At 42.0% G+C, this 27,583-nt stretch overlaps 1 protein-coding gene across 5 annotated transcripts; it reads left to right on the forward strand.

Annotated features, from left to right (window-relative positions):
- On the forward strand, window positions 1–27,583 carry WEE2 (WEE2 oocyte meiosis inhibiting kinase). 5 transcript variants are annotated; one of them, XR_008718142.1, is made up of 11 exons: window positions 1–515; window positions 7,067–7,263; window positions 9,359–9,410; window positions 11,296–11,468; window positions 12,855–12,976; window positions 19,184–19,330; window positions 19,927–20,034; window positions 20,166–20,251; window positions 21,076–21,246; window positions 21,723–21,853; window positions 22,400–22,543. XR_008718142.1 is itself a non-coding variant. In XM_055591137.1 (11 exons), the coding sequence occupies exons 1-11, from the start codon at window positions 171–173 to the stop codon at window positions 26,296–26,298; spliced, it is 1,701 nt and encodes a 566-aa protein (XP_055447112.1). In that variant the 5' UTR covers window positions 1–170; the 3' UTR covers window positions 26,299–27,583. The 5 variants fall into 5 exon arrangements, 4 of the variants coding, with proteins under 4 accessions (XP_055447112.1, XP_055447115.1, XP_055447113.1 ...); XM_055591137.1 differs by lacking the exon at window positions 21,723–21,853 and adding an exon at window positions 26,142–27,583 and having other exon boundaries at window positions 22,400–22,542; XM_055591140.1 differs by lacking the exons at window positions 21,723–21,853; window positions 22,400–22,543 and adding an exon at window positions 26,142–27,583.

Here is a 27,583-nt window from a genome sequence, read left to right on the forward strand (position 1 = left end):
TTAAGAGAGAAAACCAGCGCCATGTCTCCGTGTAGCTGTTAGTTGGCCGAAGGAAAGCAGGGCTGGGACTGGGGAACGTGTCAGCTTATGTTCTCTCTCCTCCTTGTTTCAGTAGCTCTGTTTCCTTCAGCTAGGCCTTCTTGCCCAGGTGGTAAAGCTCTTTGGCTGATATGGGTGACAACGATGAGAACAAAGAACTGAAGCAGAAGTTAAACTTTTCCTGTTGTGAAGAGGATCATGAGAATGAGGGGCAGAAGGAAGCACAGGAGACCGAGGAGGCCCAGACTCAAACCCCAGAGAGGCCTAGAGGTCAGGATTCAGAGGCGAAGCTTACACCTCCCAGGACGCCCCTTGGTAACGAATGTGACCTCAGCGCACTTCACGAAAGAGACCAAGAGAGTCCAGGTCAGGGTCTCGGGACTCCAATGTCACACTCCCTCACACGCCCTGAAACACCACCAGTCCCACCAGACAAGAGCAGGCCGTCACACTGCGAGAGCCCCTTCACTCCCAAAGTAAGTCCACTATGGGGGGAGAGGAAGCCAGGCCACCTAGGCCTGTGGTCCTTCAGTTCAGCTGATAGAGAATGAGGGTGCAGTCCTAGGCGTGTGACGGATGTGCTTCATGCTCTGTATATGTCTTCAATTATGTATTTGCTGGTGAAAATGAAGAAGAGTTGAAAGTTACCAGAAAACAGAATTAAGTGTCTTGCCAGCTGTCTACTGAAAACCATTGCTGTAGGCCCCAGATAAATCTTGGATGGGGAAAACTTTCCTAGTGAAAGAATACTGGAACTGGAAAAAATAGAGGTCTATAGGCCAACCTGTACTCTGTTGTTGTTTAGTTGCTAAGTCATGTCCAACTTTTTGTGACCCACCGCCCCCCACCCCTCCCCCCACCACGAGGCTCCTCTGTCCATGGGATTCCCCAGGTAAGAATACTGGAGTGGGTTGCATTTCCTTTTCCAGGGGATCTTCCTGACCAAGGGATCAAACCCATGTCTCTTGCATTGGCAGGCAGATTCTTTACCACTGAGCCACCAGGGAAGCTCAACCTGTACTCTACCTATGAGAAAACCAAGGTCTGAGGAGAAAAACTGGCCTGTTATTCAGCCAATGGGAGCAAAAGGACTGGATATGCAATCTTTGGAGCTTAGTCTATTGTTCTTTATATTATGCCAACACTGAACATATATATATATATATGTGCAATCTTTGATGATGCTCTTTTCAGAAAAAAGTTCTCACCCTTTCTTGGTCTAGTGATGAACAGGCTCTTATAGGTGAACGAAGAGGTAATGTTGATACTACTTTATAAGTTGAGGATGGCAAACAAGCAAAAGTCCCGAGAAAGCATCTTCCTTTCTTTTTTGCTGTGCTTGGTCTCCTATTACATCATGCATTCTATTAAAGCTAGGATTGGACAGGGGTACCTCTGATAGACTGGTGCCATGGCACAAGAGCCTTAGGCCTGGACTTAGCTCTGCTTCCTGCTGGCTCAGCTTGAGGTTAAGATCATGGTAATAACATCTCTGCTTCCGATGGCAGCACAGTCACTGTCAGAGGTCTCCTCTGTACCTGCTGAGGGTGGTTGCCACATCTACCAGGAAATACCAGGCTTCTTGTCTGAGTGGTAGACAAACTACTTTAATACCTTCATGTATCCATCTGTGGGGTTTTCAATGGTCCCTATAACCAATCAATCATCCATTTATTTTTTGAGAACCCACTGTGGGCTGGGAGCATATGGCAGTCTTCAGGAGGGGAGATGTGTCTGCAGATACCACATGGTAGGTGATTCAGGAGTGGTCAGAGTTCTCTGGGTGGATTGCTTCTCAGTGGCTGGTCAGGAAAGAAATGAAAGTGAAGCAAGTATAAGAAGGTCAATGTAAGTTGGTATGGCTTTAACACTTGGCATTTAGGGGGAGAGTGGATAGAGAGCATATGGTTCTGAGCAAGAGTGCCCAGGCAAAGAGACGGCATGGTATGTGTATTTTCACCCATTTGCTGAAGACTTTTAACACCTTGATACGCTAGCAGACCTTCTGCTGATAAGCCACGTACTGCCTCAGCAAGTGCCTGCAAAATGGTGTGAGGCAATAGCTCTCTGTAGTTTTGACTTGCATTTCTCTAATGATTAGTGCTGTTGAACGTCTTTTCATGTACCTCTTGGCCATCTGTCTGTCTTTTTTTTTTTTTTTTTTGACAAATGTCTATTCAGGCCTTCTGCCTAGTTTTTCATTGGATTGTTTGTTTCAGTGATATTAAGCCTCACGAGCTGTTTGTCAATTTTGGAGGCTAAATTGCTTGTCGATTGCATCATTTGCAAATGTTTTCTCCCTATCTGAGGGCTGTCTTTTGATTTTGTTTATGGTTTCCTTTGCTGTGCAAAGGCTTTTGAGTTTAATTAGGTCCTCTTTGTTTATTTTTGTTTTTATTTCCATCATTCTGGGAGACAGATTGAAAAAGACATATAAAAGTAAGCAATAATAAGTTAAGAGCAGGTATGCCAGAGGAGTGGTAGTGTGGTGAAAATTAATGAGGCATGAAGTCTCAAGACAGCCATGAAACCTTTCCAAAGAAAGCAATATTTGAGAGCAGTCTTACAGAATGAGTTGGAGTTTTCTAGGAAGAGAAGGATTGAGCACTCAAGGCCAAGGGAAAAATATCCACCGAGTCCTGGAGGGAAAATATCATGCCACACCTGGAAAACTACATGTTATTCAGAGCAGCCGGGGTCTAGGTGTGCGAGGGGGCAGGTAGAGGGGCAAGAGTAGGTAGGTAGGTAGGAGCTAGACCAAGATTTTATCCTGAAAGTGTTGAGAGAGCCATTAAGTGGTTTTGGTCAGATGCATTTTTGAGAAATCATGACTTTCATGTGAAGGATGGAATGGAGTGGGAGAGACCAACGAGGCAGGGCAGTGTTCACAATAGATCTGTTGAGAAAAGAGAAGGGCCTTTTCTCAAAAAGGCCTGAACTAGGACAGTGGTGGACTGTGGTAAGCTGAGAGATGTTTAGGAATTGGTAACAGACTTGATGGAGGGGTTGCTGGGAAAGGAGTGGTCTCAGGGGCTGTGAGGCTTCCTGCTTGTCTGATTGAGTAGGTGGTACTTTGAATCAAGGTAGGTGACATTAGAGGATGTATGTATAGGTTTGGAGAAAGATATGGTGTAAATTGTTGGATACATGGCTCTGCACTGCAGGAAAACAACCCCAGTTGGAGAGCTATACTTGGATTTCACCGGCATTTAGGAAGCTGTTGAAGCCATGGGTGTGTTTAAGTTTATGTAACCTGTCTGCCAGAGTAAGAAGAGAAGTGGTATAAGTTAGGAACTCTAGAAATACCAAGATTTAAGGGACAGAAAGAAAACAGAGCTTGGGAGGGAAACTGGAAAGCAACTGAAAAAGTACACACTTTATGAAAAATATAGCTGGGATCAAGATCAGAGGAGAGAGGCCAGGGTGATGGTAATTGGTGATGCTATACTAAAGATGGGCTTCCCAGGTGGCTCAGTGGTAAAGAATCGACCTGCCAGTGCAGGAGATATAGCAGATGTGGGTTTGATCCCTCAGTCGGGAAGATCCCCTGGAGAAGGGAATGGTAACCCACCCCAGTATTCTTGCCTGGAAAATATCATGGACAGAGGAGCCTTGTGGGCTACAGTCCATGGGGTCGCAAAGAGTTGCACGTGACTGAACACACAACACACATGTACTAAAGACAGGGATGCAGAGCAAAGGAGGATTGGCTTAACTCAGCCTTGCTGCAGGGATAGGACCAGAAATCATGTGAAATGACCAGGTCACCATAAGGCCTTCCTAGCAAAATTATCTAGATATAGAAGAGTTTCCTTAGGATGTAGCAAGTTCCCTGTGGCTAAATGCGTGGAACACTAGTTGACGACTAGTGTAGGAATACTGTAGCAGGGATTCAAGCATCAGGAAGCTAACAGTTGGTTCAGTTCAGTTCAGTCGCTCAGTCATGTCCGACTCTATGCGACCCCATGAATCACAGCACGCCAGGCCTCCCTGTCCATCACCAACTCCCAGAGTTCACTCAAACTCATGTCCATCGAGTCGGTGATGCCATCCAGCCATCTCATCCTTTGTCATCCCCTTCTCCTCCTGCCCCCAATCCCTCCCAGCATCAGGCTCTTTTCCAATGAGTCAGCTCTTTGCATCAGGTGGCCAAAGTACTGTAGTTTCAGCTTCAGCATCAGTCCTTCCAATGAACACCCAGGACTGATCTCCTTTAGGATGGACTGGTTGGTACTGGGCCTTAAAATTCTTTCCCAGTCCCTGTGATGTTGTGTCTTATGGGAGGTTGCCACCTTCTCTCACCATCTTCAGAAGTCAAGGAGCTATTCCCCAAATTTCCTTTCTCTTAATCACTACTATAAGAGCTGCTACTTACACAGAACTAGCTATACTTTCTGGGACACGCTTTTGCTTTCCACCTGGTCCTCTTTCCATGTTTTCAGTCTGTTTTATTTCCAAGCAGAGCTCATTTTCATCATAAATCTTCTTGCAAACTGTGTTCTTTTGGATTTCAAAAGGATTACTCATAATTCTGTCACTCCGGCAACAAAATCTGTATTAATATCTTTCCCTATATTTTAAGTGGTGTTCACAAAATCAGCCTTCATATTTCTGGACTAGGAATTCCAGTACTGTCTGCCTTGATACGAACACTTTCCCTTACTTTTAGCTGAAAGGTTTCTAGGCCCTTTTTGTTGTCTTTGAATTGCAGCAACTTTATGTGCACTGTTCCAGGAGCGGGTGCCCTACTGCTTCGTACGTGATAGGTGTAATTTTATTTTCTGTGATAATAAGCATCACACACACACACAAAATTGTTTCAGAAAAATGATTTACTATAATTCTAAATTCGCTTCCTGAATCACATTGACCATTGAGAAATACCATATTGTATAGTTTTTATTTCCTTTGAACCAATACTCAACCCTTACAGTAAACTTATGGGAAAATTGATCGTTGTTGATGGCTTTGAACAATGATAGCCCCAAGGTTGTTGACCCTCTGAACTCTAAGACCTATGTAGTTAGTTAAGTTGCTCAGTCGTGTCCGACCCTTTGTGACCCCGTGGACTGTGTAGTCTACTCCGTCCATGGGATTCTCCAGGCAAGAATACTGGAGTGGGTTGCCATTTCCTTCTCCAGGGGATCTTCCCGACCCAGGGATCGATCGAACCCAAGTCTCCCGCACTGCGGGCAGACGCTTTAACCTCTGAGCCACCAGGGAAGCCCAAGACCTATGTAAGCCCTTATCAAAACTCGTCACTGAGTCCATTTTTCCTTCTTTTAAAACAATGTTAGGTTACTATGTGTACTCTGTTGCTTCCTTCATTTCTGCTTCTATCAATCATTTAATGAGTATTTATTAATAAGTTCAGGATACATTCCTTGTAGACTCACATCTTTAATTACCTTTTTATGTAGTGAGTCATGTTGTAACCTAGCTTCAGCTTCTACACTCAAAAGTCATGGGCAGAGACAATCAAAATGGTAGAATTCTTTCTGAAAGAGCCTCACAATACAACGGCTATAGTTAGTCACTCAATTGTGTCCTACTCTTCGTGACCTCATGATCCCTAGTCCGCCAGCCTCTTCTATCCACGGAATTCTCCAGGCAAGAATACTGAAGTGAGTAGCCACTCCCTTCTCCAGGGGATTTTCCTGACCCAGAGATTGAACCTGGGTCTCCTGCACGGCAGGCAGATTCTTTACCATCTGAGCCACTGGGGAAACCCACAGTAATTATACTGTGAGGTAATATCTTGGCCCCCGGGTCTACTACTGTCCTCTTGAATCTATAACACGGCCATTCCTCTGGCTCCTGGTGCTTAGGTCATAATAGCATCCTGCTATCTCATCAGAATTGTTTGATTTCTTACCTCTGTGGTTTGATTTAATTCTGGTTAGGTTTTAGGCTGGTGCTCTTTCACTGTACCCCACTTGGAGTGGTAAGTCCTGCATGTTTTCCTATGGATTAGCATGCTAGTTACAGCCCTTGCAGAGCCTTGCATCTTAAGGGCTTAGACTATTCCTTTCAATCTCTCTACCCCATTTCATGGAGCTCCTCTCAACTGGTGCTACATTTTAAGTGGAATTGGAAACTTCTTCCATGCTTAGTCTATGAAATCTTTCCCTTACAAAGTGATTGTGAGCTGCTGACTAGTGGACTTCATGTTTTTTAAGAGCTGGAATTCAACCTTCAGCACCTAGCCCAGCAAGAACCCAGGTCTTCAGAATTACAGGCAAATCCTTTACTGTTTGAGCCACCAGGGAAGCCCACCTGCTACTTGCTGCTGCTGCTGCTGCTAAGCTGCTTCAGTTGTGTCCGACTCTTAGTGACCCCATGGACTGCGGTCCACCAAGCTCCTCCGTCCATGGGATTTTCCAGGCAAGAGTGCTGGAGTGGGGTGCCATTGCCTTCTCCGACCTGCTACTTAGTAGGCAACAAATATTGGTATGAATAACTGAGGGGAAATTAAAGTATACACTCTGGGAGCCAAAGTGCCGGGTCTTTTAGAGTCATTTTTGTTTGTCTAAGCTTTAGTGTCACCTTTAAAAAGCTGGAGGTAGGACTAGAACTGGTGGTCTCATAGCTGGCTAACCAGAATCGCCAGGGGAAGCAGGTGGAACTTGACACAAGTACAGATTGCGTGAGAGTTGTACACCAGTGTGAATGTACTTACTGCCACTGAACATACTGAACGTAACAGTTAAGTATGGTTAAAATAGTATGTTTTATATTCTGTGACTTTTACCACAACTAAAAAAGACATTAAAATGAAAGTACAGATTGCTGTTTGGATTCATCTAGACATGAATCAAAATGTCTAGAGGTAGTCTGGGGATCTGTATGTTTCACAAGAGGACTAGTCACCATGCAACTAGTTTGTATTGCACCAGGTACCCTGTAAGATCCCTTTCAACAATAACTTTTTTTTTGGTTCAAGTGTTAACTACCTAACTGATACAGAATCTTTTTTTTTTTTTTTAATTAATTCCATTCTGATGTGCCTTTTGTCATCCTCATTCAGGGCCAGGTGAGCCAGTCAATGATTTCTTCAACAGGGAAGCCTCTCCCCCGAAGCTCTAAGCATCTGAAGCTCACACCCGGCCCCTTCATTGATGAGATGAGCTCAATGGCTCTGGTCAACATTAATCCCTTCACTCCGGAGTCCTATAGAAAACAATTCCTTAAATCCAATGGCAAGAGGAAAACCCGTGGCGATATGTAAGTGTCCTGTTGCTATGACTCTTGAGAACTGGTCTTACTATTGTCAAAAGGAAAACAGGTGTTAAAGACTAGCAATAAACAATGTCTGTTTGAATGATAAACATTGTTTATATATACCCTCCTTCCTAGAGTTCAGTGTTGGCTATAACCTTCTTCATCACAGAGATCCTAACACCTTTCCATAATGAAAGAAAGAAAAGAAAGAAAGTGAAGTTGCTCAGTCGTGTTCGGCTCTTTGCGACCCCATGGACTGGAGCCTACCAGGCTCCTCTGTCCATGGAATTTTCCAAGCAAGAGTACTGGAGTGGGTTGCCAGAAATGCACGGTAAAATGCCTTCTCTTTGAAAGAACAGAGCAGAGTAAGTGAAGATCTGACTTTAATATTAGGAAGTCGAACAGGCGGTGGAATTGCTCTCAAGGGCTCCCCTCTGGTTACTATGAAGCTTGCAGTTGGGGAAGGTGTCATTCTCATTTCAGAGAGTACATTGCTGTTTTGAATTCAGTGGTATGACTGGCAATGAGAGCTATAGAGCCAGAATTTGAACTCCTCTGCAGGTGATGGAAGATTGGCTGAAGAGAAAAAGAGTGTTGCTTTTGGAGGTGCTAATAGATGGAAAGCTGACTATACTATTCTAGAAAGGTCACTAGGTGGCAGAAATTGACTACATAAGGAGTTTGCAGATTACTCAGGGGCTTTTTTTTTTTTTTTAAAGTGACCCTATCCATACGTGAGGGAGTGAAGGGGTACTTGCTTTCATTTTTATTTATTTATTTTTGGGCAGCATGTGGGATCTTAGTTCCCTTACCAGGGATGGGGGAATCTGTGCCCCCTTCAAGGAAATGAGGAATCATAACCACAAGACCATCAGGGAAGTCCCACAAGGACATTTCTTTATCTTCAGTGCTGCTTTTTTTTTTTTTTTTAATAGAATGGACGCACTTCTAAAGCAGGCCAGTCTTTTGTGCTCAGATGTACTTGGCAAAATAAAGGTAGAGCTAACAATCTTAAAGTCTACAGAGCATTTAACGCGTTGTGTTCTTTTGGAATCAGTGACCCTATATTAATCAGCCTTGTAGCCAGAATAGGCATCTCTCAATACTGTTTCTTGGATCTTAAGTAAATAGGACTCGAGTACAAGTACACTGGATCTATTCTTATTACTGAGTATTCCACTGGTTTTTAGCTCTTTAGGATTCTTTGTAAACCTGCAGAGTGAATGGACTCATCTCTCCCTGAAGCTAGCAGGAAAAGACTGCTGATTTGAATTCCTGGCCCTGAAAGTGATGACGCTTTCATAAAATCACTTAGTGATTCTGAGAGGGTATTTTCCCTTCTTTTTCATTGTGGTGGTGTTATTTTATAAAGATTAGAATGTAGTATTAAATTTAAGTCACAAGTTTGCCTGCATCAATTTCTTTGTGTGAGTATAATCTCCTCCATTTGCCATTTTGATCCTGTCCTTGTCCAGAAAAGAAACCTAACTGATCTAGAAACTGAAATTTTGCTTAAAGATTCCAGAATGCATCTGCTCATGCCAAAAGAGAATATTCATCAGAGACTTCAGCTTATTGAAAAGTAATTGAAAACATCTTAGCTAGGATTAGAGTGCATTTTGCTATGCCTACAGTCAGCTTGTGAACCTAAGACAGGCCAGGCTCTGCGGAAGGCAAGCATGGCAGGGGACATGTTATATTGTGGGGCTGAACAGCCTTAGAGTTTCTCACACGTTCTGTAAGCTCTCTTGACTCCACATCTCAGCATACCTTGTTCTATTTGTCTGAAACCCTTTTTCTTTTCTCTTAGCTGGTTCCTCCTCATTTTTGGAATCTTAGCTTATATATCCTCTTTTTTGCAGAAAGGCTTTTACTTTCAAAAATAGAGTACATAGTACTGTCTAGAGTATCCTTCACGTCTTGTTTTTAATACTGTACTAGGTTCTTGTATTAAAAACTTCTGTTGATTCCTGCTTCTAAATATAGATTGAAGAGGGAGAATAATTGTCTTATTTACTTGTACTGTGCCCAAACCTAGCACAGTACCAGGGTCCGTAAGTGTTAATCATACATTGATAATCATTTTCTTCCCCCCAAGTGAGGAATCCAGTCCAGGAGAAGGCAAGGGAGAACACGGGCTGCCCGCTAAGGTGAGCACTGCTCTTTGGTCCACTGTTGTAACGCAGCCATTTCATTCTAATACCTCTTCTTTCTCCCTCCCTCCCCAAACCTTGACACTTGTAGTAAATATGTCCTGCAGGTGAATTTATCTGGACTGTAATCAGGGTCTATATTCTTAGCTACTTGTTACTTTATCAGACAGTGTCTAACATCTATACTGCTGAATCATTACCTTGGACTATTCTTAAATTCAAAGCTACTGTTTCTGTCTTTGATCTGGGGAAAAGTTCTGTATTCCTGGGGTATAGAAGTAAAGGGAACATCAAGATATCTAAGGTCCAAAAAGAAAGAAAAAACAGAAAAATAGCGTAAAGCCAGAGGTTTATATGTAAAAGTTTTAGCTCTTAAATGTGTCAATATTTATTGATTTTATAATGTTCACAATCTTTGATCTAGTATCACTCATTTGATAATCTAAACTAAGAAAATAATGCCGTAAATATTACCACCAGAGATGTTTGTTTCAGCCTTAACTATAAGAGCAGAAAAAGAAAACAGGGGAAGTACCAAATATCCAAAAATGGAAGAATGGTTAAGTAAATTAGACCATAAAGTCAGTGGAATATTAAAATTGCCATCAAGATGGCATGTTGGACATAGGCATGTTTTCATGATATTATAATGTTCAGTGTCTGTGCAGGGCAGGCAGGAGGATGGGGAAGGGGTGATATGGATAGTAAGCTGGTACTTGGTGTCTGAGATGAGGATATAAGGGAGCAGGAAAGCACTACCAGAGCCTTCAGGCCTCTGATCAGAGGTGAGGATTCCTCATGGGAAACAATTAGGTCTGTCTCATTCTATGGCATCATTTCACAAAAATAATCTTACTGATAGAGGAGACAGAGAAAGGGCTGGCAGCTGGAGCAAGTCCAGAGGTGGAGGAAATTGAGCTTGAGACTGGTAAGGGCAAGGGAAATTATCGATCTTGTTGATGAAGACTGACTGGGCCTGGATGTTGAAAATGAAGAGCTGGTAAGAGTCAAGATTTTTTAAACATTTAAAGTTAGAAGGAAAAAGTTCTTGCTGATGGAGATATTGGGAAAAGGTGATTTCACAGAGATGAATCAGTTTGGACTGAGATTCTTATAAATCTATGGATATTTCCATCATCAGAGCTACTGTTTACTGAGAATTTATATATATTCGTGATATATGTGATTCTCATACAATATTTGAAAGGACCATGAGACATAGTTGCTCTGATCCTCATCTGACAAATGAGAAAACTGGTAGAGGAGTTCAGTGACTTGCTCGAGTTCCTTACTTAGCAATGAGTGATCTCACGGTTGGCCAGTAGGGGGAGCGGTTGCTGCAGCTGAGCACACAGTCTGAAATAAATCAATTTGACAATTTTGTTCTCTAGACTAAGGCTTTGGGGGAAGCAAACTAAAAAGTATGTTTGTTGCACTTAAGATGAAACATTAGCAGCCAGAGTGTGAGACAAGTAAGCAAGAGGCAAAGCGAGGTGTTCTGTTTGGCATCCTCCTCCAAGAGTCCGTCACTCCTTTCCGCTGAGGACAGTAGCTCTGGCTTATGGGGGCAGTGTTCCCTCCAGGGACAAACAGAGGGAAGAAGACCCAGGCAGAGGAAATAAAACAGAGTAAGATTTAATAAGTTAGCCAAGAGAAATGTCGGTACAGCGTTGTATGGAAGGCTATAAAGAGCACAGAGAAGGTAGTCAGCAGCTGTGTCAGGGCGGTGGGAAAGGGGTGGTTCTCGCCACCATGAATATTGACACAGACAGAATCCAATGGATTTGCCTCAAAAGTCTTTTTGGAAACTTAGGGAAATTGAGGGATATAATATGCCTTAATTTTATTCTAAAATATTTCACTTTTTGCTAAAATATTTCAGAGATGTGTTTTACGAGAAACCAACATGGCTTCCCGCTATGAAAAAGAATTCTTGGAGGTAGAAAAAATTGGGGTCGGGGACTTTGGTACAGTCTACAAGTGCATTAAGAGGCTGGATGGATGTGTTTATGCAATAAAACGCTCCACGAAACCTTTGGGAGGATTATCAGATGAGTGAGTACCTTTAAAATGTACTAGAAATACACCTTTGGATTTATCAAAACATTTTCAGTAAGAGCACTGATGTCATTTGCTACTTTTAAAAAGTCAACCTTACCACTGAAAGTTGTCTCACATTTGTAACCTTTCTGAATTTTTAAGATCAGAGATAAGTTATTTCCTAAAATATACCATGAGCAATTGAAATTGTGTTGTGGGTTTTTTTTTTTTTTTTTCCTCATGGCTTTTACTACTGGTCTTACTACTTTTTTTTTTTTTTTTTTTCCTAATGAATGGATTTAGGAAAGGATCTTCTGGTATCTGTTTAGTTCATCAGAAATACTACCAAGTTATTGTTAACTCACTGCTTATCTCTACTTTGTATTAATAATAAATTCAATAGTCAAGTTTGAAAAACTCCAAGCCAGGAAAAACTAACAAAAATTTAAATTTCATTCCTAGAACTAATTGTTCAAAAGTTCTTCCTTTTCACAAGGAAAACAAATATGTTCAGATTCAGCCATTGCTTTTTGTGAACTCTGGGAAATATAATACTAAAATGCTGAATCTGAAATTAGTCTTTGGAATTCTACATTTATATACTGAAATCGATCAAGCACTGCATTTTGCTTCTTTTTTGTGTGTTGGGTTTCCTATTCCATGATGGATATCTGTCTTCAGGACTGTCCCTGTGGCTACATCATACCAGCAGAGTTTATTATTGACTATAATTAAGGCTTCCCTGTCGGCTCAGTGGGTAAAGAATCTGCCTGCAATTCAGGAGAAACGGGAGACCCGGGTTCGATCCCTGGGTCTGGCAGATGTCCTGGAGTAGGAAATGGCAACCCACTCCAGTAATCTTGCCTGGAAAATTCCAAGGACACAGGAGCCTGGTAGACTATAGTCCAAGGGGTTGCAAAAAGTCAGATGCGACTGAGCAACTAAGCACACACATAGCAACTGTCTAGCTTTCATAGGGATGGTAGAGGGCCCATCGCAATATCCACAGTCAAGTACATTTCTTGTTAAGCCCATCAGGGTTTTTAGATTGTGAAAATTAGAATCAAAACAAGTCTGCTCTTGAGGTAACGGACACCTAAGATGCCTCTCTACATATATCCTGTTCAATGAAAAAAAACCGTGGACTTGGGCCTAGGACAACCAAGGTTCTGGTCTTAGATCTGCTATCACCAGCTCAACTTTGGGCCAATCACTTAACCTTTTAAAGGCTTCATCCTTGTTACTATATCATATAGAGGAGTTACAAACATTAAATGTGATGAGATAGTAAGTAAGCAAGCAGTGAGCATTCAACAAATGTGAATAATGCCTCATATCTCGTCTTTAAAGAATTTGCATGTGTATTATTTTCAGTTTCCTCAATGCTTTCCCATCTCTTAGGACTCTGGCTATGCATGAAGTTTATGCCCATGCGGTGCTGGGACACCACCCCCACGTGGTGCGTTACTACTCTGCGTGGGCAGAAGATGACTATATGATCATTCAAAATGAATACTGCAATGGTAAGTATGTGGGCCCATATCTATGAAGAGGGAGGATTAGCTTTTAAGTCTTTGGGAAAAAAAAATCTTTGCTTCCTTCTTGTACTTAATAGTAGGTATAGCAGAATCATATCTAAAAGTCTGTACCACTGTTTTGCTTAGAAGCAGAGAGCTGGAGGAAATGAGTTGAGCTGGAAAGGAATTTCAGGCTTATGCTATAAGGTGTTTCTTTCAAAGCTGATGTGTAGTTGGTACATAGGACCTATCACGTCCTTCACACTTTAATTAATACTTAGAAAACTTTTATGCTAGTGGTTTGAATGGTAAATCATCTTTTTACCATTTACTAGGTGCTCTAAAGGAGGTAAGCCATAGTCTACTATTTTGGAGGAGGGAGTGGTAAACTTACATAGCCAACTTCTGATTAATTTGGAAGTGGATTCCTGTGTTTGGGAATTGTTCATGTTTCTTGCTGCTTCTTACTTTGGAGCTTTAAGTGTTCTCACAAGAGTAGGGGCATGGGTTGGGGTGCTGGGACTGAAATCTAGTGACTTCAGATACATCCTCCTAGGTCCTTCAGGACTATGTATACACAGTAACCAGTAAAACTTCTTTCTGGGCTACTTTAATCACAAAGTGTGGTCCTTTGGATTAACATATTTCTAATCCATGATTTAATAGTTCTTATCTATAATTAAGGGGTTACATAACAGCAGTTATGTATTGTTATTCTTGGAAATACATTTTCATCAAAACATCTAGGGATATAGTAGGAAAGTGCTACCAATTGGATAGAAGATCGTCATCGTTTTAGGATGCATCCACATTTTGCAATCCATATTTTAGCCCCAGTAATACTGGATAATGGCATCCCCCCAACATATACACCTACCCTGAGTTTATTTTTTAATGGTGCAGTCTGTCTTTGGGTATGTTTAGTTACCACCAGATAGCTTGGCTTTTGAGGACAGTGATCAGTGATAAAGCTTCAACACTGTATACATGATTACTTTCACCAGTAGGTAAGTAAATAACATGAGATGCTAGAAGCATAGAAAATGGTACACATATTCTACAAGATAATAATTTGGCATCTTCCTTGTTATTTCCTTATAGCCTGATTTTCCCATAGCCTTATTTGTGAACTTCATGAGTTTTTTTCTTTAATAAGCTCACCCCAAATCCCTTTTTCTGATAGTTTCTTTGGGTTAAAACAAAATGGACCCTTTCCTTATACTTGTGATTGAGTAGTTGAGACCTTTTTTTTAATCGTCTTCTCTTAATTTCTTCTTATCATAACCTGAGAGTCCCTATTCTTTTTTTCTTCCCTCTCTCTATAGAGAAGATTGATTTTATTTCCATAACATTTACCTATTAACAAAGATAATATCAAATTTAAAAAAACAGTCAATAAAGCAAAATTAACGAATTTTAACCTGTGGGCAATGTAAAATTTTAACTGGGGCAATGTAAAAGTTTCAAATTTTCAAAAAGAATAAGATGAAGCAATCTATTACAAAATCATCTCATTCTTTTCAACATTTGAGTATCTTCTATGGGCTTGACAGTGTATTAAGCTCTCGGGTGCAAAATCCTGTAAGTAAAGTCCTTACTTCAAGAAGCTTTATTCCATTTGCTCTCTTTTTAATGAGCACACAAAGTGGCCAGAGAGGGTGAATGTGGGCAAAGGTAGCAGGGTGTGGTGGGATGGGCCTGGGCTTTAAAGTCGGCAGACTGGAGTTCAAAGCCCAGCTCTGACACATGGCTCAGCTGGTAAAGAACCTGCCTGCAATGCAGGAGACCCCAGTTTGATTCCTGGGTGGGGAAGATCTCCTGGAGAAGGGATAGGCTACCCACCCTAGTACTTTTGGGCTTCCCTTGTGGTTCAGCTGGTAAAGAATTTGCCTGCAATGCAGGAGACCTGGGTTTGATCCCTGGGTTGGGAAGATGCCCTGGAGAAGGGAAAGGCTACCCATTCCAGTATTCTGGCCTGGAGAATTCCATGGACTATGTGGTCCATGGGGTCGCAAAGAGTCAGACACAACTGAGTGACTTTCACTTCACTTCAGTTCTCTCAGGATCACTGAGACATCATTTAATCTCACTGAGTAAAGAGACAGTAATATTTACTTAACAGTCATTTGCGAAATTAGCAAAAGTATATTTGGCAAAACTAATACAATATTGTAAAGTTTAAAAATAAAATTAAAAAAAAAAGTATATGTCAAATGCTAGCACATCATTAAGTCCCAATACATAGTAAGAACATGGTAATACTTGCTATTAGCACAGCCTGAGAAAATCTCATGAAGGAGCTAAAACTTGAACGAGACCTTGCAGGAGGATTCCTTGAGTTTATGGAAGCAGAGGGAAGACCAGCATGCAGGCTAGAAGCATGGTACTGGGCTTGCGTCTGGCCTAGTAGATAGAAAGGAGACTAAACAGGACTGAGCTGACCCCGTAGGAGGAAGTCAGACCAGCAAGGTGAAGTGTGGGAAGCCTGTAGTGGGCGTTGAAAGCCAGCCAGTGAGTGTGGACTAGATAGATGTAAGATACTATGGGAAATCAGTGTTTGTTCATTGTGGTGCTTCAGCTAACTTCACTCAATACTTGCCAACTCAAATGTAACTGTGATTTAGCAAAATGTAATTCACATACATTGAACCTTTCAAATGTGAACTGATAATGGAAACTAAAGCATGCTCTTTTGTGGGACTTCCTGGGTGGTGCTAGTGGTAAAGCACCCCGCAGGTCAATGAAGGTAGACGTAAGAGACGCAAGTTTGATCCCTAGGTCGGGAAGGCCCTCTGAAGGAGGGCTTAGCAGCCCACTCCACTACTCTTGCCTGGAGAATCCCACGGACAGAGAAGCCTGGCAGGCTGCAGCGCATAGGGTCGCACAGAGTTGGACACGACCGAAGTGATTTCGCACACTTGCAAATCTTGTTTGTCATTGAGGATAATCCATGTTGAGACTTTTCCCGGTGGTGGTGGTGGTTTAGTCGCTAAGTGGTGTTGGACTCTTGTGACCCCATGGACTGTAGCCTGCCAGGCTCCTCTGTCCATGGGATTCTCCAGGCAAGAATACTGGAGTGGGTCTAAGTAAAGGATAAGAAATCCAAAGTATGTGTCAGGTAGCCGGTGCGTCTTTCCTTTTGCTCCCACACCCTCCCTCTCCCCCTCTGTCTCACCTCTCCATCCTATGTCCTGTTTCCCCATACCCACCCTTTCCCACCCATATCGACCCAAGCCCCTCTACCCAGCCTCTCATAGCAGTCAGGCTGGAACATGCATGGTTACGGTTTTAACTTCAATTATAAATTAGATGATGTAAATAACGTAGATTTTAACTATGAGAGACTAACAGCCATCTGATTTCCCTCTTGTCCCTCATAAACCCTGAACCAATCACAAGTTTCCGCCCTCTCCACCACCCTAGCCAAGGTCCCCTACAACGTCACCTCTGGGCCAGCCTCAGAAATCTGAGGTCTCCAGTAGCCGGCTGATTCTGCAACAACCAGGATTCTAACCGGCTCAGCGCTGGATAATTCCTCTCTCCCTGTGCATGTGTGTGTGCTCAGTTGCTTCAGTTATCTCCGACTCATTGTGATCCCATAGGCTGTAGTTTCGCAGGCTCCTCTGTCCATGGGATTCTCCAGACAAGGATACTGGAGTGGGTTGCCATGCCCTCCTCCAGGGGATCTTCCCGATTCAGGGATCAAACCCGTGTGTCTTACATCTCCTGCCTTGGCAGGCAGGTTCTTTACCACTAGTACCACCTGGGAAGCCCAATCTCTCCCTAATCGCAGAGTTTTCTTGTGACGTCTTCTGGCATAGAAGTTTTACAGAGCATGATCCCCTAGAATACTGGTTCTCACATTTGCTCAAGTGATGTGACATCCAGAAGTTGGAACACCATGAATACAGGTTATATTTTCCCACCAGATAAGGGACAATTTTACTAGCAGAAAAGTAGGCTTGTATCGTTGGCAGCAAAGTAGCATAGTGAGAATACAAATACATAAATAAGACGTGCTGTTGAGCTGTTGGCTGCTTTTTGCATTTCATTGTCAGAAGGTATTTGCTATTTCTTTGTTTTGGCATCTGTTAGGTCTTATGAGCATACAGGAAAACAAGTATATATTTTTCTGAAGTATCTTTTCTCCTACCAAGTGGGGCGAGTACATTTATCTAAAGGAAGGAATTCATCAACTCATCTCACAAAGATGGTTTGAAAAGAACTGCCCGGGAGCTGGCCGTATTCCTCCTAGGGCACCTCCTAAGGCACCGAGCCAACACCAGGGGCTACCTTGGGTTACAGAGCTAAGGCTTCAGTGCACCCGGGTGAGATTAGGAAGGATGAAGTTTACAGTTCATTCAGTATTGCTATGTCTGTAAATGCATGAAAGTGAAGTGAAATGTGTTAGTCACTCAGTCATGTCTGACTCCTTGCGACCCCACAGACTGTAGCCCACCAGGTTCATCTGTACATGGAATTCTCCAGGCAAGAATACTGGGATGGGTAGCCATTCCTTTCTCCAGGGGATCTTCCCGATCCAGGGATGGAACCTGGGTCTTCTGCGTGGCAGGTGGATTCTTTACCATCTGAGTCACTGGGGAAGCCCCCTGTCAATGGATACTTCTTGTTAATACTGTTTAGTAAAGAACAGTTCATTATGCTGCTCTACAAGAGTGTGTGGACAATCAGTTTTAGCTCAAGAAAAATAAGGATATTCGAATACAGTCATATGAATGAGTACTTTTCAGTAACTTCTCTTCTACTGTTTTATCACTTGGCTAACTTTAGCACTACCTATAGAGATTCTAAGTAATTCAAAGTGCTGCTATCACTGGTCTAGTTCCCCTTACTAAATACCTATCACATTTCAGGGGATTAGAAATCCCTCTACTTATAATCTAAAGGAACATATTAAAGGAATGCTAAGTAACTTATGATGCTTATTTCTTTCCATACATTTCATAGGGGCCTTCACTCAGTCTTTTCCCTCTGTTGCCAGGATAGACATTCAGTTCAGAAAATACTGATTACATGCCAGACCATGGGACAGGAAGGATGAATGAGCTGTGGGCTTGTCCTAAAGCAACAGCCAGGCTAGTGGAGACCCAGGGGCCTTGATGCAACCTCCCTTTTCCTCCATCACATCTCATAAACTCATCTGAAACTTCACCTCAAGGTGGCTTTGTTTATAATAACCCCAATGTACTCTTTATTTATTCTTCCTTTCTAATGTCATCTACAGTTCATAAATTCTTTCCTAGGGAGATTCCCAGGGAAAAACAAAAACCTTCTACTTTAGCCCCTTGTGTTTTGTTTGTTTCTGAAAGGTGCTGAATTTTCCTTTCTGAATTTATTTGAATGTGGCAGTTCAACCTTTACTTTCAATTTTACATAAGAGAGTTTTAAATACAGATTTCCTTAAAATTACAGTTACTATTTCAGACCCTACTGCTCTGATACACACCTGAAGGGGGGATTTACAGGCCTTATAACTGATGAGGGTCCCAGAATTCTCTAATTTGACTGAGGAGGCTACAGACAAATGCTAATTAATGAATCAAAAGGTTCAGAAGCATTCTAATACCTTAGGGCAGGGGCATCTGAGGTCAGGTAGTCAGATGAGCTCAGGGCTTATCTTTTTGTTGACGACAGTGATAGGGTTGATATACAAACACAGTGGCTCAAAGAGGGTTTGGGTAGGTGTACGTGGAAGTTTTATATTTTCTTTGGGTCAGCCATCATTACATGTTCTTATTTCGTGATATATATTTTAATGGGAGGAAACTTGAAATCAATTACATTAAAGTTACTAATGGCCTATAATCACTAGCTTGACACCAACATGGAATTATTCATTGACACCATAGTAGCTATATGACTAGGCCTGACTGATCTTCTGTTGATAACAGGGTAAACCTTTTTAAATATTAGTTGGAGGCATACTCAAGGCAATAGAGCCACATATTGGCTACCTAGGATATAGCATTTTCTTTTCCTCTTTAAATAGGAAGACCCTTGATTATTCTTCCCAATATGTTTGTGGTATGGACAGGGAGCTGATATTATGTTTCACACTGACACTAAAGCAGTTTAGACTTGTTCGACTGAGTTCATTCATGAGGAATGTATTGAATATGTACTAGGCTTTCACGTATAAGATTCACACCTTTTTCTCTCACTCGGTGGGGCTATTCTGTTGTTCTTTCCTAGGTGGGAGCTTGCAGGCTGCAGTAACTGAAAACGCAAAGTCTGGCAATCATTTCCCAGAGCCCAGACTCAAGGACATCCTTCTACAGATTTCCCTCGGGCTCAAATACATCCACAACTCCGGCATGGTGCACCTGGACATCAAGCCCAGTCAGTCCAGCTCTCCTCTGCTCCTCTGGCCATGTTGAATTCCTTCCCCATTGTTCTCAGAATCTGTGCCTGCATGACTGTCAAAGAGGCTGTTAGCTGGCAGAATCCCTCCACGTCCTTCTCCCCCCTGCCCACATTCCAGTTAAACAGCTTTAACTACTTTCCCATTGCGCCAAGAGGACAGAAAGAAAAGACTCCCAGATAGTGAAGCCCAAGTATGAAAATAAGTATTGAATTTACTGCATAGATAAGAGACTGCATCCTGACTGTTTACAACTAGTGGGTTAAGGCACTCATTCATGTGAAATGCAAGGAAATGTTGTTACTATCCTGTATTGTTGATTATTTCTTTGTTTTGAGGTCACCAGCCTCTTCAAAGAGGTTTGAGGTTTAAGTTCCACTAAAATAGGTATTATCAATCACTGAGCTGTTTGGAAGTAGTGTGAGAGATTCCATGGAGGGAAAGAAACCTTGGTAGTCTTGTTACCTGCACACACAGAAGAGGAGGAGGATTGAAATGTCATTTACAGAAAAGAATCTCTGAGGTGAAAAGGTTTAGGAATCATTCCTTACGACAGTTCTGTATTTTTTTTCAGGTAACATTTTCATTTGTCATAAGATGCAAAGCGACTCCCCCGAAGTCCTGGAACAGGCTGAAAATGAAGCTGATTGGTTTCTCTCTGTTGATGTGATGTATAAAATTGGTGAGTCTGTTTTGTAACTTGATTGGTATACTCTTATCCTACAAAATGTATGCTGATGACTCTAATCCATTTATTCCAGTTTTAAGAAAAACATGCTTTGAAAGAACTCTACTTCTTTTTTCTTTTTTTAGGTGACTTGGGTCATGTGACATCAATAAGCAATCCCAAAGTGGAAGAGGGGGACAGTCGCTTCCTGGCTAACGAGATTTTGCAAGAGGTATAGATTTGGGGAACAAAAGGTTTTTAATAGTCCATTGAAATGTTTGCAAAGAGGGTGGCTCAATCAATGGATTAGTCAACATTTTTACTGTTTTTTTGTAAAGGTCTTTTGCTATTTCTAATATTTTTTAGAATTCTTAGCACTATGAATTTCCTAGCAGGAAGGAAGCCTTTATTGGTCCAACCCAACCTTCATCATGCGACTAGCTTTTGACAGCACCACCAGTCTTGGGCACTGAAATGGCCTTCAGTTATTGCTCATCTTTCAACATGTCTATGAGTCTGACCTAGGAAGGATATAACTTTCTACAGGATGATAGTTGGGGGGAAAAAAAGGAGTCTTTCCTCCTTATGATCAGTCAATCTAAGTTTCAAGCCTCTTTGAACCTGAGAGAACAAAAGAGTGCTGAGATTCTGCCTCTGATTCTTCAGGGCAGCATATTTAAAAAAAAATTTTAGAGGATAATTACTGTACAACATTGTGATGGTTTCCGCCATACATCAGCATGAATCAGCCATAGGTACACATATGTCCTCCCCCTCCTAAGCCGCCCTCCCACTTCCTTCTCCATCCCACCCATCTAGGTCATCACAGGGCACCAGCTTTGGGTTCCCAGGACCAGGGCAGTATTACTCAGGTGGACTGATGCCCTGTCCTCTGGCTTCTCTAGAAAGAGACTACCAACCATTGCAGATACGACCTCCCCACTGTGTCTGTTTAAGGTCATGGGCATTCAAGCAACTCTCTCTTACCAGTTGTGTTTTAGTCTGGACTCGCTTCACTTGGCAAACTAACCAGCCTTCCTGTCTTCTGTTTTGAAGAATTATCAGCACCTCCCCAAAGCAGACATATTTGCCTTGGGGTTGACCATAGCGGTGGCTGCGGGAGCAGAGCTGTTGCCCACCAATGGCGCCGAGTGGCATCACATTCGTGAGGGGAACCTTCCATACATTCCTCAGGAGCTCTCCAAGGAATTCCACCAACTACTCGAGGTGTGTCTCTTGTAAAGAAAAGATGGAAATGTCTTTTTTTTTTTTTTTAATGTAATGGTAAATAGATGTCCACCTATTTCTATGTGTAAATCGTTCTTAAAGTTAGTTGATACTTATACTTACTGAGTGGAGAGGGCAATGGCACCCCACTCCAGTACTCTTGCCTGGAGAATCCCATGGACGGAGGAGCCTGGTAGGCTGCAGTCCATGAGGTCGCTAAGAGTCGGGCACGACTGAGCGACTTCACTTTCACTTTTCACTTTCATGCATTGGAGAAGGAAATGGCGACCCACTCCAGTGTTCTTGCCTGGAGAATCCCAGGGACAGGGGAGCCTGGTGGGCTGCCGTTCATTGGATCGCACAGAGTTGGACACGACTCAAGCGACTTAGCAGCAGCAGCATACTTACTGAGGCGCTTGGTGTTGGTCCTGTCCTAGGTAATAAGTATATGCTAATTCATTTAATTCTCACAACAGTCCAGAAGGTGAATATTGCTATTCCAAATGCCAGTAAAGGAAGACTGAGTTTCAGCAAAGTGTTGTGACTTGCTCAAGGCTACATACTAAGTAGTGGAGTGGACTCTGAACATTGCTCCTCAAATGGAAGGGTCAGTGTTCTCTTCATTATTTGAAACTAATTGCTGTTTACAGTTAGGTATTTTCTACTGTATTCCAGTCATCGTAGGCTATAGGCATCCTCTGAAGATAAAGGCTATAGGAATACTGTCATGGTGGGATATCCTTAATTAATCTTAAGTGACAACTGGACACACAGTGGAAGTGAGTGAGCTGAATTAGCAGTTGGGTAACCCAGGTTTTAGTCTTGGTCCTGTCAATAACTCAGACAAGCCATTTTATCTCAGGACCTCAGTTTCCTCTCTTGAAAATTAAGGCATTAGACTAGTTCATCATTCAATCAGCTTTAAAAGCTGATACTTGAGAAAGTCAAAGGTATGGATGATGGATGCTATCACATAAGGATGGTATTTCTGTCCTGGGTGGAGCTAAGTTTTCATTTATTTCTTCCCTTTGCACAAAGGAGAATTGAGTTTCAAAAAAACCCACCAGCAGAAGCTGGGTTGGAGTTGGTTGGGTGGGGAGATTTTCCTAAGAATGAAGCTTCTGCTTCCTCCCTTTTGGTCCCACCTCATCAGAGCATGATCCACCCTGATCCAGCAGAGAGACCATCTGCAGCAGCTCTGGCCAAGAGTCGAGTCCTCTGTCCCTCCCTGGGGAAAACAGAAGAGCTTCAGCACCAGTTGAACTTGGAAAAGTTCAAGACAGCCACACTACAAAGGTAGATTTTTGGATGCTGGAGTTGAGGAAGAACCTATTTATGTGGTACTCACAGTGACACAACTGGTCTGGTATATCTTCTCTATGGATTCAAGTGGAATCCAACATTGTGACACAGAGGCTTCCGCTCACAAAGAGGGTTCCTGTGTAACCAGGGGCTAGATGCTCTGTGAGTACACAGCTTGAGAGAGACAATTCCAGTTAATGCAAATGAATGCAAGGAACTACAACTGGTAAAGAAAAATTAGGATTCTAAGTGACAACAGTATTCAAGTAACTGGTAGATGACTACCCAAAGTAAGATAACCACAACTAAGGTGGGAAGGGACCCATTAGAAGTCCATTAAATCATGGGGCAGGCAGATATTCTGTCTTGATTGTTACAGAGCCTATGGCTGATTCATGTTGATGTATGGCAGAAGCCAATGCAATATTGTGGAGCAATTATCCTTCAAGTAAAAATAAATAAATTAAAAAAACAGCAAAAAAAAAAAATTCTGTCTTGGCCCATGCTTAAGACAGAGGTACTTTTCTAGGCCTAAGGAAGCAATCCTATTTCTCATGCATGTAAGCTTGTATTCATGCATGCATTTATTAATCTATTCCTTCATTTAACAAGTAGGAATTAATTAGATAGCATGGACCTGGTATTATAAAGGTCAGGCAGTGATGGTTGAGCAGGATCCTGAAGGCATTCTAAAATAATAATTACATCCAGTGAATTGTTGAAAATATAAAAGGAGACAAAAAGACCCAGCATCAGGGTCGTTTCCAATGAGTCATTTCTTTGCATCATGTGGTCAAAGTATTGGAGTTTCAGCTTCAGCATCAGGCCGTCCAATGAATATTCAGGACTGATCTCCTTTAAAATGGACTTATTGGATCTCCTGCAGTCCAACGGACTCTCAAGAGCCTTCTCCAACACCACAGTACAAAAGCATCAATTCTTCAGGGCTCAGCTCTCTTTATAGTCCAACTCTCACATCCATACATGACTACTGGAAAAACCATAGCTTTGACTAGACAGACCTTTGTTGGCAAAGTAATGTCTCTGTTTTTTTAATATGCTGTCTAGATTGGTCATAACTTTTCTTTCAAGGAGCAAGTGTCTTAATTTCATGGCTGCAGTCACCATCTGCACTGATTTTGGAGCCCCCCAAAATAAAGTCTGCCACTGTTTCCACTGTTTCTCCATCTATTTGCCATGAAGTGATGGGACTGGATGCCACGATCTTACTTTTCTGAATGTTGAGCTTTAAGCCAACTTTTTCACTCTACTCTTTCGCTTTCATCAAGAAGCTCTTTAGTTCTTCTTTGCTTTCTGCCATAAGTGTGGTGTCATCTGCATATCTGAGGTTATTGATATTTCTCCTGGCAATCTTGATTCTAGCTTGTGCTTCATCCAGTCTAGCATTTCGCATGATGCACTCTGCATATAAGTTAAATAAGCATGGTGACAATACACAGCCTTGACATACTCCTTTTCCTATTTGGAACCAGTCTGTTGTTCCATGTCCAATTATAACTGTTGCTTCTGGACCTGCATATAGGTTTCTCAAGAGGCAGGTCAGGTGGTCTGGTATTCTCATCTCTTTCAGAATTTTCCACAGTTTATTGTGATCCACACAGTCAAAGGCTTTGGCATAGTCAATAAAGCAGAAGTAGATATTTTTCTGAAACTCTCTTGCTCTTTTGATAATCCATGGATGTTGGCAATTTAATCTCTGGTTCCTCTGCCTTTTCTAAATCCAGCTTGAACATCTGGAAGTTCACAGTTCACATACTATTGAAGCTGGCTTGGAGAATTTTGAGCATTACTTCACTAGCATGTGATATGATTGCAGTTGTGTGGTAATTTGAGTATTCTTTGGCATTGCCTTTCTTTGGGATTGGAATGAAAACTGACCTTTTCCAGTCCTCTGGCCACTGCTGAGTTTTCCAAATTTGCTGGCAGATTGAGTGCAGCACTTTCACAGCATCATCTTTCAGGATTTGAAATAGCTACACTGGAATTCCATCACCTCCACTGGTTTTGTTTGTACTGATGCTTCCTAAGGCCTACTTGAGTTCACATTCCAGGATGTCTGGCTCTAGGTGAGTGATCAGACCATCGTGATTATCTGGGTCATGAAGATCTTTTTTGTATAGTTCTTCTGTGTATTCTTGCCACCTTTTCTTAATATTTTCTGCTTCTGTTAGGTCCATACCATTTCTGTCCTTTATTGTGCCCACCTTTGCATGAAAAGTTCCCTTGGTATCTCTAATTTTCTTGAAGAGATCTCTAGTCTTTCCCATTCTATTGTTTTCCTCTATTTTTTTGCATTGATTGCTGAGGAAGGCTTTCTTATCTCTCCTTGCTATTCTTTGGAACTCTGCATTCAAATGGCTATATCTTTCCTTTTCTCCTTTGCCTTTAGCTTCTATTCTTTTCATAGCTATTTATAAGGCTTCCTCAGACAGCCATTTTGCCTTTTTTGCATTTCTTTTTCTGGGGATGGTCTTGATCCCTGTCTCCTGCACAATGTCACAAACCTCCATCCATAGGTCTTCAGGCACTGTCAGATCTAATCTGTCTATAAGATCTAATCCCTGCAATCTATCTGTCACTTCCACTGTCTAAAATATACTTAAGTCCAATTTCTTTTGGATACATAGTCCATCTTAGAATGACTAGCTTTAAAGTCCTCCCAGATAATTTCTTGGCAATGAGTTGTGGAAACTCTAATGAAGACTTTAGTGAAGTAATCCTTCCTTGTAAGCAACTTCCTAATACTCCTTCCTAATATATTTTTTTTTTTGCTCTATTTCTGCTAACAATAAAATACAAATATATATGCTGTCACAGGACTATAAGTATTCCTTAAGGTGTGGTGTGTATATCTGTGAAGCCAGACGTGGACGTACAGGTGTGTGTCATCAGTCCTTCCCAGTAGTGAGCACCCATCGTGGAGATGAGGCAGACGCCTTCTTGAAATTGTCTAGACCAGGGGCTGGCACACTCTTCTGTAAGACCAAGGTAGTGTTTTATCCTTTGTGGGCCATATGGTCTTAGCTGCAATGACTCAACTCTGCTGGAGTGATGTGAAAGTGATCAGAGACCATACAAAAATGAATGTGAATGGCTGAATTCTGGTAAGACTTTATTTACAAAAACAGGTGGCAGGCCAAATTTGACCCATGGGCTGTCCTTTGCTGACCCCTGTAGAGTCATCTCCTTATTTCTCTTTAATTTTAAAGACCATTTATGCCCCAATCAGTAGAATTCTGGAGAAGTACCACTCCAGTACTCTTGCCTGGAAAATCCCTTGGACGGAGGAGCCTGGTAGGCTGCAGTCCATGGGGTGAAGAGTCGGACACAACTGAAGCGACTTAGCAGCAGCAGCAGTAGAATTCAGCAAGGCAAACTTGCAATGTGTTGAGGCACTTGTGTGCTAGCCCTTTCTAAAGATAATTACAGGAGTTAATTTTCTATTCTGTGTATCATTCATGCTTGTTTCTATAAATACTGAAATAAAAAGAAAAATCTATGCTGGTTTTGATCATAAATATCATCTCTAATTTAGGACCGAGAAATGTACACTTTTCCTTTTTCATTGTCAGGGAACTGAAAGAAGCCCAGCAGGCCCAGTCCCCCAAGGATGGCCACAGTGTCCTCGGGGTCTCTGATACCCCCACCGGGTCAAGGAGTGCCAAACGTCTGGTAGGAGGAAAGAGTGCCAAGTCTTCAAGCTTCACCTCGGGGCAGAATTCCCCATAAGAACGTCTCTCCCATCAACTTACTCTTTATCCCCAAAATAGATACTGGCTGTGTCGACCTTTCTTGTGTAAAGGGAGGAACTAACAGACTTGAGAGGCTGAAGGTTTCAAGAGCCACTCTAATTTAGCATTTTCAGCCAAGATCCTACAGCCACCAAGGCTTCCAAGCAGCACTGGTGGCAGGTACTACCATTAGCAGCTGTTTTTCTTCTCTTGTTACATCCCTAACACCACCTGTCAACAGCTCAGTGACTCCTCAGATTTGCTGATGGTCAACGGGAAAGCATGGGCCTCTGAACTGAAAGCAGCCGCCCCCCACTCCCCTGCAGCCCCTGCAGCCTGTGGACTACGAGGCTTCCTACCTACCTGCCTACCAACCAAGGATCCCAGGGACTCTCCTGGCACACAGAAAGAAAGTCAATTTTGTTTAGAGTTGAGGTAGCATTTTTATAAGGAAGTATGCCTGGATTTCAACAACACTTCCCAGGGTAGGTGATTTTATTCCTCAAAAAATTCTCAGTCGCTTTGAGAGAGTGGTTTCCCTACTGTATTCTCTGAATGGAGACAATCCCTTTCTCTGATACTGTTTTTACAAAGTAAATGACTTCACTATGTGAGGTAGGTAGAAATAAGACTCTATGTGACTTGAATCTCTGAACTGGCTATTAACTTATGGAACAAAAACACTGGCTAGAGGGTTTGAGGGAAATCTGATGTGGTTTGTTGTCCCCCAATCTGTTTGCTTTGACTCTCTTGTAACTGTTATAATGGATTTTGATTTTTCTGAGTGGTACTAATTTCTCCTGGGTTTTATGAAAAGTTGGCTTTGATTCCTGTGATTTTATCTATTTTATCCAAATCCTTTACTCTGTATATATATTCAAAGGAAATAGAACGTTTGTAAATAAAGTTTTTTTTTTTTAAATCTTGTCCAAAGCCAAATAGGAATAAAGCACTCTTCTTTGTAAATATGTAACTAACAAAGAATGAGAAATGCATGTTGGAAACCACAGTAGGTAGGAGAGAGAATTTAGAAGGCTAGGGCTAACAGCCCTTGTCTTTAAGGCTCAGTTTCACAGCCTTCACAGCTAATAATGGCCAGGCTATGACACAAAATCATGTTGGTCACAAAAGCATTTGAGACCAACTAGTTGTGTCTTTTAATGATGTTACTCCTGTTGTGGCTTGTAGGCTTTTTGGCTACCTTATTTTCTTCTTTCCCTTAATTTTTAAAAGCAAATTAAGTTTTAAAAATTGAATAAACCAGTGAACAAATCATCACATCA

The sequence above is a fragment of the Bubalus kerabau genome, chromosome 8, assembly GCF_029407905.1.
Source record: "Bubalus kerabau isolate K-KA32 ecotype Philippines breed swamp buffalo chromosome 8, PCC_UOA_SB_1v2, whole genome shotgun sequence".
Lineage (NCBI taxonomy): Eukaryota > Metazoa > Chordata > Mammalia > Artiodactyla > Bovidae > Bubalus > Bubalus kerabau.